General features: G+C 48.6%; 1 protein-coding gene across 5 annotated transcripts in view; it reads left to right on the forward strand.

Moving 5' to 3' along the window:
• GLT1D1 (glycosyltransferase 1 domain containing 1) overlaps nt 1-7,588 on the forward strand; it is a 38,222-nt gene extending 30,634 nt beyond the window's left edge. For all 5 annotated transcript variants that reach the window (XM_039724873.1, XM_039724869.1, XM_039724870.1 and 2 more), the window contains 2 exons: nt 1,065-1,163; nt 7,099-7,588. In XM_039724873.1, coding sequence (XP_039580807.1) covers nt 1,065-1,163; nt 7,099-7,245 — 246 coding nt within the window. In that variant the 3' untranslated portion in view covers nt 7,246-7,588. The remainder of the gene's footprint in view (nt 1-1,064; nt 1,164-7,098) is intronic.
• The last annotated feature ends 4,258 nt before the right edge of the window (nt 7,589-11,846 follow it).

Consider the following 11,846-nt stretch of genomic DNA (forward strand, 5'->3'; position numbering starts at 1 on the left):
CCCAATCCATTTGGTGGAGGCCAGTGGCACGGAGGCAGCCCTGCATCTGAAGCATTTGGCCATCTGTTGTGCCTCTCAGCAGCTGTAATTCACTGGTACCTGTGCTGTGGGACCTGAAGATTTTCCTGTGCAGCAGTTCCTGCCCTCCAAGTCACACAGAACAAATGGCTTTCCCTCCAGAGTTTGGAAATGACAGAAAATTAAATATAAACGTGGTGCTCAGCTTCCATCAATCACCAGCCCTGGAGGGTCATTACCGTGTCTGAGTGACCCCAGATAATCTGGAGGTTTCTGATACCAAGTGTAGAACAGGTTTTGTCATTAAGGGTTGTTATTTTTAGCACTAACTGCTGCAAAGCAGAGGTTTGTGCCAGGGCTATGGAAATGCTATGGTCACACTAATACACCTGCAGTGGTGATTTAAACAGGGCTTTTCTTGGTATTTTAAATTATTAAAATATGTTGCTAGGTCCCAGCAGTCCCTTCCTGTGCCTTATCAGCCTGGCTATTGTCTCTTCAGTTTTGTACAAACTATAAAAAATCACGGTTTTCTCCTTGGAGTTTTGTTTCCTTGCTGTGTGGACCGAAGCAGAATTGCTCCTCATGCAGGACTGTAATGACAGCAATTAAAACTGCATTGACTCTGGAGTGGCAGGGAATCAGCATGGAGCAGATTTGGGGGAGGGAATTTCCTGCTCATTCCACACGGTGATAATTGCACAATGTGAATATTTCTGCTGGTACAGGCAGTGGTGTCCAGGCTCCCCGGCTCAGCAGCAGTGCTCAAAGCCCTGCAGAGCTGAGGGCCCGGGGTCTGCACCCCTCAGAGTGCAGCTGTGCTCTGGCAAGGGGCTTGGCACAGCCTGGAATTGACAATTTTTAATTTTTCAATTAAAAATCTGGAGAGGTGGGAAAGAAGTTGGGGTTTCTGCTTTTCTTAGTAAAAAAATGTCTTAGTTGTTTCTGCTTTTCCTTTTGAAATTGTCGTTGTTAGCACCTCAAAATCCACAAATCCTTAGAAACTACAGAAATACAGACAAATCCTTTTTTCTATATTCCTCTAGGCAATGGATTTAGAGATTCCAGTGCTGGCAAGGGACATTCCTGGGAACGCAGCAATAGTAAAGCACAAGGAAACAGGGCTGCTCTTTTCAACTCCCCAGGTAAGCAAACCTCTGGGTGCCTTTCCCTGGGCTGTGCCTCCGGAGCTGCCGCCCTCCTCTGCAGTTCAGGGAGCTCGTACTAGGTGTCAGCCTTGCTGAAGCTTTCTGCGAGCCCCCGCTTGCTGCTCCGGAGGCTCCACGACCTAACCCTGCAGGAGATGCTCTGGGTGATGAGCTTTCCCTTCCAGGAATGTCTGCGAGGGGAACGTGTGTGAGCCAACTTGTGTGAGCTGCAGCTCACAGGAGAACGAGCCCGCAGCTCCAGGTGACACATTTTCTGTCACTTCTGCAGTCAGTGCTAATGGGAAGTATTTTTAGAGGCAAGATACTGCTCAGTCAGAGAAATTAATGATAAAATTAAGCGAAGTGTTAGGATGAAGTCTCAGGGAAGTTAAATAAGAGTGGGAAGAGAGGGAACACTACCCATATTGAAATGCTGGAAATTTTCATTGCAGCATATTTTCCTGCATTAGGGCTTTGCTGTTACATATTCATGTGTGCCATGGAAAATGATCTCAGAAAAAGATTCCCTCAGAGTTTTATCCAACTCGAGATTAAAAAAGCATACTAGAATACAACTTTTGATAATTTTGCAAAGTAGAGAACTGATTTACTTTGTGGACTGTGTGATTAATGCATCCTGTCAAGTTGTGGTTTTGGAAGGTGAATCCTCTTGGTTGGTTTTGAAGAAGTTTTTAATAGAAAAACTCTTCCAATTCAAGTATGGTTCTGTTTCTTTCTGGAATATTCAGTTTTTCCAATGGTTTCTACAAAACCCAAAATATTTATTTGATAACTTCTGTACATGTATTACCTGACAAAAAAATCTCTCTGACTTCCAGCTCCTCCAGACTTCCAGGCCACACAACCCTGCTGAACAGGAGAGCTCTCCTGGTGCTGGTGCATTCTGTGTTTCCTCACACTCTGCCTGCACTGGCCTTGGAGTTGCAATGCATTATTAATACCAGGCCCAGTCTCATCACACTTCCCTGCATGAGCCTCTCCTGTGGTCCCCAAGCATCCCTCCCACCTCCCAGGGGTGGGACTTTATTTGGGATCTGAGACCCATCAAAAACCTGCTGCAGTTCACCCTGAGCTCAGATTCCTCCCAGTCTCAGGGGCTCTGGGCACAGGGCTGAGGACTGCAGGACTGGTCAGAGCAGGGCAGGAGCCACAGGCTGCCAGCATGTCCAGACCACTGTCATTTCACTTTCTGTGAACCCCTTTTTCCTAAGCTCCCTTCTCTGCACCGTGCCATGCCAGAGATCTGAGCCCCACCCTGCTGCTGCCCCTTTTTGCTGCTTTTCTAGCTCAGGATCTCTGTGGGGAGGACTTGCAGCACCATTTACCTGTGAGCTGGCAGGTGAAACGTTTGCAGTGGAATGAGCCAAGTTTGTGCAGCACCCGAGGAGGGAAGGTGACATCCCCTGCCCCTGCAAAGCAGCACCTGCAGCTCACTTAGTGCAAACCCTTCCATGCTTTATGGCTGTCACTTGATGTGTGAGCTGGAAATGGGTCAGCACAAGCCCTGTTTGCAGGGGAATGCCCCAATCCCAATGCAGAGATGTTGAACTTCCTTCATGCAGAGGAGCTCAGGATGCCAACCTCAGCACTCAGGGCTTTGGAGATAAAGTGACCCTTTGCTCGTGTTCCTTATCTCCCCAAACCATGTCAAATGCAGTTTTAAGCCACTGCACACGGCCTGCCAGAGGTTGAGAGTCACATTAGATCAAAGAAATGCAATTAAGTTAGAAGAAATTTTAATTGTTGGGACAAGGGACAGTGCCCATGGCACTTAGAATGTGACCTCAGAAGATTGGACTGAGTGAGCTGGGACTGGAAAACGTTCTGGTAAGAAATTTTTGGTTTTTTTTTTTACTTTGATTACTTTGACACCTTAAGTATCTTTTCTGTTGTGCTCTCAGATGCATCAAGTTAGTGAGGAAAATGCCTTAATCTACAAAAGGATTAGATTGTGTCTAGGTGCTTGGGAGAATCTGTCAAGTCTGGCTGGCTGCAAGAATCTGGACCACCAAAGCTGAGGGAAGTTTGGTGGGTTAGAAAAGGAATTTTCCTTGCTGAGTTTGGTTGTGAGGACACAGGCTGGGTCACAGCTCAGGACAGAAATTATTGCTTGTTTTCAGTTGTTTCTGACCTGAGCAGGGACAGCTTTGCAGTACCTCGGGTAGGAGCAGTTCTGCCTGCTGTCTTCTGTAAGCCAGATTACAGGGATATTAGTTGAGCATTATGCAGTGAGAATTGTTTTAAATGGTGAGTGCTGCTGGCTTTCTTGCTGGAAGTGAGCTTTTGTGGCTTCCAGGAAAGCAGGAAATGTTGTGTCTCACTGTAGCCATCCTTAACCATTTGTGTTTGGCTGGAAACAGCAAAAGCCCTGCCAGTCATGGAGGCAGCGCCCAGATGGAAACAGTTAATGTGGGAGGGAAAGCCCTGGAACCTTTTGTGCACATTTCTGTGCACATCACTCTTAAATCACGGCTGATCCTGCTGCTGCTTGAATTTGCAAGTTTATGGAATATTTGACACTGAGTTAATGGGACCTGAAGTAAAAAAAGTAAGAGATAAAACGGGGCAATAAATAATGCAAAGCTGAGTTAAAAGGGAAGGCACAAAAAGTTATCAGCAGGCTGGGCTTCAGAATTCTATCTGCCATGTCTGTAAAAGCTCACAGAAGGACCTAAACAAGGAGAAGGAGGCAAATAAACGTCCAAGGCACTAAGGAGGGGCAGGGGTGGATGGAGCTGGGCTGGCCAGCCCCTGTGGGGGTGTGCAGGGCTGGCAGCAGCCCAGGGAAGCTGTGCCCCTACCCCAGAGCAAACCTGGCGTGTGGCAGGGCCAGCACTGGGCTCACACAGCTCCTGCAGGTGCCTGGCACTGCCTGCACACCCGGGGCCAGGGCTGCTGCTGGAGAGTCGCCTTCTGTCTGCTGAAACGGCTCTGAGCTGCTCTAACTGCAGACCTAATTTCATTATACAGATGATATATTAACCATGCATCTTGTTTTCATTATGTGTGAGCTGTGGCACCCGTGCAGCTCTCGTGGTAATTGAGGAATTCTTCATCCTTTTTTGCTCCGTGCCCTCGTTTTCCAGCTTTATCTCCAGGATACCTGTGTTTCTGTGTCTCTGCAAAATATTACAGGATTTATTTTAGGTACTGCACAGAGGAGCTGACATTTTCTTTAGGGATGATTGGTCAATTTAGCAGGAGAAAAGTATATTCTGGATGTTGCTGTTGAAAAAGGCCTGTGGTGGAGCATTCCCGTGGAAAGGGCAGGAGTGAGAGTGCTTCTGGGTGTACAGGAGATGATTTGCTCCCATTTCTCTGGGTTGTGACTTACAGCTGAGCCTTGCACTGGCTTCTGCTGCCATCTGCACATATATATTAATATATATATTATTACTCTCTCTCTAGATATATGTCTATTTTTTTATATTTTATATTATTTTATTACATATTATTATAATGTCATATTATATTATTTATAGTATATCTTATATGTGTTATATTGTATATTATATAATTTTATATATGATATAGTTTTATATATTATATAATTTTATATGTTATATATACTTATATATATTATATATATGTTCTATATATTACATATATATATTTAAATATATATATATATATTATATATATATTAATTATACCCCCTCCTGGGTGGGAACAAAGGTTTGTTAGAAGGATGGATGGCCCCAAGTAGTAAGCTGGCACAGAGATCACCTCCTTCACCCGGGCTGCTGCAGTCCTGCCCTTAGCTTCTATAACTGAAAGGCAATTTGGGAATTTGACCCCTCTCACCAAAAGTGAAGCTACAGCAGAATAAGGGAGTGCATGAATATTTGTGCAAATGTCACAGCCACAGCAGGACAGCTCTGCAGATGTGCTACCTCCCTGTAGTTTATTCAGCAAGCTGCAATCTGCATTTCCTGGCAGAGCTCGGGGCTGTGCAGTCTGTGTGCTGCACGAGCAGACTTGGCACACACCTCAGCTGCATGCCAGCCCCTGTGGCTGGGCACACCTGAGAAATGAACTTACCCTGAGCCCCCAGAGCCAGGCAGCGGCTCCGAGGGACGAGGCAGAGCCCACACGAGTCACAGTGCATCCCCCAGGGGCTCCCGGGGGATTGCAGGTGCCTGGGGGGTCACACTGGATGAGGAGGAGGAGGAGGATGAGCTGAGGAGTCCTTACTCACCACCTCCTGCTATTTTTCCATTTGCTTTTTCTCTCTCCTGCATTTTCTCAAATTTTATGCTTTGGACTCAGTTTGGCTTTTTTTTCCTGAAATTATCCTCAGCCCTGAGTATTGTAACTGTGAATAAGGATCTCATTTCTTCTATCATTTACATGTTTCCAAGTTTTTGTCCTCCATATCCACAATTTAAAAGAATGCTAATAGGACTACCTGTCAAGAAATGTTACATTGCTGCTTCTGCTCGTAGGTAATTTACATAAATTACTTTTAAACATTACTTTAAATAAAATCCTCCACAGGAGCATAGAATTAGTTGGGGATGTGGTTGAGTGTGAGCAGTGTTTATTACTGTGATTTTCCAGGCAATTGGGTGAAGGCAGCACAAGTCGGGTGAGCCCTTCCCCCCTTCCCTGGGGTGTCAGTGGAGCTGGGTGAGCTCTGACAGAAGCCCCAGGGAAGGCTGAAATGCCTTCACTGAGTGCCCCAGGAGCTGAGGCTGGGCACAGCTGGGCTCCTGCAGGGCTCAGCTCACCAGCAGCACTGCTCTGCTGTGCAGCAGGTCACTGCTCACCTGTGTGCATGGAAATCTCCCCATTCCAACCCTTGCACAGTGACCCGTGGCTCTGGCTGTTTGGTTTTCCTGCTGATTCTCCTGTCAGGAGCAGCCCAGGCAGTGCTGATCCCTGTTCAGCATTTCCCCATCGCTGTGGCCCAGGGCTCGCACTGCACTGTGCACTGAGCAGCAAACTCATCCAAAAAACCCAAAGTTCAACCAAAGATTGTATAGCTGTGGAGGTGTTCAGACACTCTGTGCTTGGATTTTCAAGGATAGTTGTCTCCTTAACCTGCTGTTGATATGAACTCTGGTCTCAGCTGCCAGTAAATAATGTAAATAATGTAAATAATGGGTCTCCTTGTCCCCTCCTCCTTGTCCCGTCCCCACTGCACTACCAGTTGTGTGGTAATCCATTACCTTCATTTCCCACTGCCACAGAGCTGTCTGCTTGCTGAGCTGAGCCAAGGCCCTGCCTTGCACACATCTGAGCACATTTGTAATCAAGCTGAAGCCCTGGAAGCTGCCTCTGGATGGAAAATGAGAGCAGCTGCTCAGAGCAGATTAGCTCAGACATCAGATCTCCTTCCACGTGTTTGAAGCTCCCAATTTCCCTTGCCTAGAAGTAAAGGAGAGGCAGAGGAGCAGGCAGAGGACAGTTGTGATCTGGGAGCTCTGGTGTTTTGCCCAGTGAAGTTAAAGGGAATACGGGGGGGTTTTGGTTTGTTGAGCCAACCCTGCTGCATCTGCACCTGCCCAGGTGCTGCATGCCTGCTCCTGTCTCACACTGGGTTTGTGCTGGGACTTCTTTGTTTTACCATAAAATTCTGAAGGTGCAGCAGCAATGAGGTAAAAGTTTGGCTGAGCTGAGATCAAACATCTGATGCCAGTTGTCCTCCATGCAGAACAGGCAGGCAGACAATTTTTGAGTCATTAAATGTGAATTGTCTTTGATTTTTAATGTCTTAGTTGGTGGGCTGTGTAAAATAATAACTTTATTATTTATTGATCATTTTTATAGATAAAGTATGGTGCTTGACCTTGAAAAGTTCTTTAGGACAGCTTCATACAGTGGCTCACAGTTGGACAGGTACAGCTATTGCAGTGTCATCAGGACCTTTTCAGAGAAAGTTTAACTGCTTCTTTTTTCATTTCTTTAGGAGTTTGTTGCGCTGTCCAAGAGTTTAATGAATGACCCCATTATGGAAAAGGAAATTGTAACCAGGGCCAAAGAGTACGTGAAGAAGCATCATTCCTGGGAAGGGGAAAGGAAAACCTACCAGAATCTTGTGCAGAGACTCCAGTGACTTGGCAGGCTGCAGCTGAGAGCCAGCAGAGCACTTCAATGATGGAAATGTGACTGAAAAATAGAAAACCAGTCAGACTCTGTTTGGACAGCCCCGAGCTCAGCTGCTGCAGCCCCTGCCAGGCCCAGCAGAGCCCAGAGCAGGCTGGCTGGGGCAGCAGGAGGTGCCAGCCCTGCAGCAGGGGCCGGGTGTCTGCTGCCCTGAGGCCTCCCAGGGCAGGCCAGTGCTGGCACACAGAGCTCACAGGGGATGTTCTGGGGCACAGCTCCCTGCCCACTGCAGCCCAGCCCTGCAGCCCAGCCCTGCAGCCCAGCTCCCTGCCCACTGCAGCCCAGCCCTGCAGCCCAGCCCTGCAGCACAGCCCTGCAGCCCAGCTCCCTCCCCACTGCCCCTGCAGCCCAGCCCTGCAGCCCAGCTCCCTCCCCACTGCAGCCCAACCCTGCAGCCCAGCTCCCTGCCCACTGCAGCCCAGCCCAGCAGAGCCCAGCCCTGCAGCACAGCCCTGCAGCCCAGCTCCCTCCCCACTGCAGCCCCTGGGCACCTCCAGGTCACAGCCACACCTTCTGCTAAAGCCAGGCTGCACCAGCAGAGGGGTAAATCACAAATCTCTGACCCCAGGGCCTCCACGAGCACAGGGATGAATTCCTGACCCCAGAGCTGCACGAGCACAGGGATCAGTCACTGACCCCACAGCCTGCACAAGCAGAGGGGTAAATCAGTGAGCCCAGAGCCTGCAGGAGCAGAGGGATGAATTCCTGACCCCCAAGGTACACAAGCAGAGGGATGAATTCCTGACCCCAGATCCTGCAGGAGCAGAGGGGTAAATCAGTGACCCCAGAGCCTCCACAAGCAGGGGGATGAATTCCTGACCCCACAGCCTCCATGAGCAGAGGGGTCAATCACTGACCCCAGGGCCTCCACGAGCACAGGGATGAATTCCTGAGCCCAGAGCCTGCAGGAGCAGAGGGATGAATTCCTGACCCCAGATCCTGCAGGAGCAGAGGGGTAAATCAGTGACCCCAGAGCCTCCATGAGCAGAGGGGTCAATCACTGACCCCAGGGCCTCCACGAGCACAGGGATGAATTCCTGAGCCCAGAGCCTGCAGGAGCAGAGGGGTCAGTGACTGAGCCCAGAGCCCCCTCCAGCCCATCCCCGAGGCAGCACAGGGATCACAGCCAGCCAGGACAGGGCTGGGCTGGGCAGAGGGAGAGCACAGGGTGTTTGTGCTGCCCTGAGCCCTGCAGCCCCTCTCCTGACCTGCATTCTGCCCCTGGGAGCAGGGCAGAGCTCGGCCCAGGTGCCAGAGCTGTGCCAGAGCTGCTGGTTACATAAACTACCTCTTGCTTTGCCAGTTCCTTTGGTACCTCTGTGATTTACTTACTTATTGAAAGATTTATGAGACCTGTAAAAAGGGATGGGGGTGGAGGTATTTCAATTTACTGTGTGTTTTGGTACTGTTTGTTCTCTTTTGTGGCTTTTCAGGATGTATTTCAATACAATGCAGCAGGCTGGGCTGAAAGTGAGACTGATCCCTGCTTAAAGTCCACACTGATCATCCCTGTCAGCCCAGGGATTATGGACACACCTTTGAGTCTGTAATTGGCCATCAAAGGACTTGCATCTAGAGGAAAAATAAAAAATTAGAGGTATATTTGTAACTACTTGTTCTTAGGAACCTGTTTGCTTTGTATGGTCTCTCTTGCCCCAAGGAGAGCCTGTGAAATGTTTTCTGTTGACTCCAGTGGCTGTTGTGTCAGACTTTTCTTTGTAATAATGGAGTTCATGATATATTTTAAGCTTTCCTCTCTGTTTTTGATGTTTTGCAAGGTTCTGGTACAGTAAACAAGAAAGCAGTTTGAATGTTGTATATTGATTTCTGCCAAATTCCCCTCCTTGTTCTGTGTTGGGGCTGCTCAGCCTTCAATAGCAATCCCCAAGGGCAAAAGCAGCCAGATTCAAATCCCAGCCCTGCTGCACTCCCTTCTGAGCAGATTTTCCCAGATTCAAATCCCAGCCCTGCTGCACTCCCTTCTGAGCAGATTTTCCCAGATTCAAATCCCAGCCCTGCTGCACTCCCTTCTGAGCAGATTTTCCCCAACCATTCCTGGAGTCCTGGGCCAGGGGATGGAAGTGCAGCTGGAAGGCCCTGCTGCCTCCCTTGGCCACTGCAGGATGTGCATTTCCAGCATCACATATGGCAGGGGACCTTCACAGGGAATAAAAAAGGACTTTTCCAGCTAACTGAGCCAGCTCCAGGGCGTCCTGTTCCTCAGAGCCTCTCAGAGATCTCCTCTGCCAGCTCATTCTGATGCCCTGCTTGACCAGCTTTGATCCCCAGCCACTCCCCCTCCCCTTCCAATAGTACTGGTTGCCTTCTGAGAAAAACAGGTTTTTAAAAGCAAATAAACAAATCCACAACGTGGAACAGAAGCCTAAGCAGTGAGCTGATGGTAAGTGATTAGTAATAGTAATGATTAGAAAGCTTTTTCTGCAGCCTGATACATTTATTACTAAACTTCAACTATAAATATATTGATCTGGAATTTGTGCTATTCCCAGCAAAACAAAATATGTTCAAGTGAGAAATTCTGCTACACCCTCAGAATGTAATTAACATATGATTTTTCAGGCTGTATTTCATCTATAAATATGAAATCTGCATCTGGGAAGCAGCATGCTCATTTGCATGTGGTAACAGTGGCAGAAGCACAAACAGCAAGGCAGGCATGAAGGAAAAGGGAGGCAGGAAGGGAAAAGGGAGGCAGGAAGGAAAAGGGGAGGCAGGAAGGAAAAGGGGAGGTAGGAAGGGAAAAGGGAGGCAGGAAGGGAAAGGCAAGCATGAAGGAAAAGGGGAGCATGAAGGGAAAGGGGAGGCAGGAAGGGAAAGGGGAGGCAGGAAGGGAAAGGGAGGCAGGAAGGAAAAGGGAGGCAGGAAGGGAAAAGGGAGGCAGGAAGGGAAAGGGGAGGCAGGAAGGGAAAGGGGAGGCAGGAAGGGAAAGGGAGGCAGGAAGGAAAAGGGAAGCAAGGAGGGAAAAGGGAGGCAGGCGAAGGGAAAGGGGAGGCAGGAAGGGAAAGGGGAGGCAGGAAGGGAAAGGGGAGGCAGGAAGGGAAAGGGGAGGCAGGAAGGGAAAGGGGAGGCAGGAAGGGAAAGGCAAGCATGAAGGAAAAGGGGAGGTAGGAGGGAAAAGGGAGGCAGCCCCAGGTGAGGTTTGGGAGCCCCCAGCACTGCGTGGGGTCAGAGGAGGCTGCACCCCTCAGGCAGGGGCTCTGACTTTGGGACATCCATCACAGGCTGCTCCCCCTGCAAGCCTGGCCAACAACTGCAGGAGTTTCATCATCATAAAGTGCCACTGGATTTATGGTTTGCATTTCACCCAGTCTTATGTTCCAGGCCTATAAATATTCAATGAGTCTTGTAAGTCCTTGTAAGGAAAATATGAGACCCATGCAAGCAGTTTTGGGTGTAATTATCTTTGCAGCAACTTCACTCAAATGAAGTTATAGGTAAGAATAATCCTTTTGTTGTCCTGCAGCCCTAATTACAGTATTTATCTTCCCCTTCAAAGCCCCACTCCTACCCAAGCAGCTTTTTAAGCAAAGCACACCTCGATGAGATGCAGCTCCAGCTCCAAAAATAGCACTGGTTCTGTTTGCAGGCAAAAACCTCCATTGTGCCTCTGCCCCACGGCTCCTTCTGTATTTCAGGACCTTGAAATGCACCGTTAATTAATCTAATTACGTGCATTTTATTTTGCTGTTGGCTCTGCCACCGAGTCCATGGGGAGTGGACCTTGCAGGATGCTGCTCCCTGCCTTGGCACAACCCCAGGCTGGGGTGACAAACCCACCCATGGGAATTAGCACTTCAGTTAATTAGCCCTGAAGCACACACATCCAGTTCTCAGGGCCAGCTTCTGTACCTTCCTGCCCCAAGAACACCCGTGCTGGGCTGTGTGCCCAGTTTTGGGGTGCTGACCATTGGGGTTTCCACTTCCAGGACCCAGAGCTCCAGCCTGGCTACAGGCACTTGCTTGGAAGGTTTGCTATGACCCTATCAGGACTTAATTGTGAAAGAAAAACCTTAAAATGTATACTGGAAGATTTAAAAGTATTTGTGCCTCTTCTGCAAATCATTTACCATCCACTTAGCCCCAGTATTACCCAACCCAAACATCTGCAAGTGCTACCTTTAGGATTAATAAATGCACAGGCACTTCAGTGCTCATTTTCACTGTATTTTCTCCTGTCTCTTGGGCTCATAACTCATTCTGCCCCTTTCTCCCCTCAGTCTTTTTAATCTTCAGGTCAGGAATCACTCCCCATGAAAATAAAGCAACAGTTTTGTCAAAGGCTTGTCAGAGGAGATGGGTGCTTCCATGTGGAATTCAGCCATTTAATGGCTCACTGGGATCTCAGCATTTTTTTTCATTAAGTTGTCCAAAGTAATTTCATCACTCCAGAATTTATTTCACTTCCACCCTCCCCTGCCTGGTCGGTCCCAGCCCAGTTCCTTTAATGTCTGCAGCTGAGACCTGGTGTAAGAGCAGGTCCTGCAGCCCTGGCTGTGCCTTCAGTTCTGCCTGACACAGACACAGCAAACC

This window comes from Passer montanus, unplaced genomic scaffold (assembly GCF_014805655.1).
Source record: "Passer montanus isolate IOZ18808 unplaced genomic scaffold, ASM1480565v1 scaffold53, whole genome shotgun sequence".
Taxonomy (NCBI): Eukaryota; Metazoa; Chordata; class Aves; order Passeriformes; family Passeridae; genus Passer; species Passer montanus.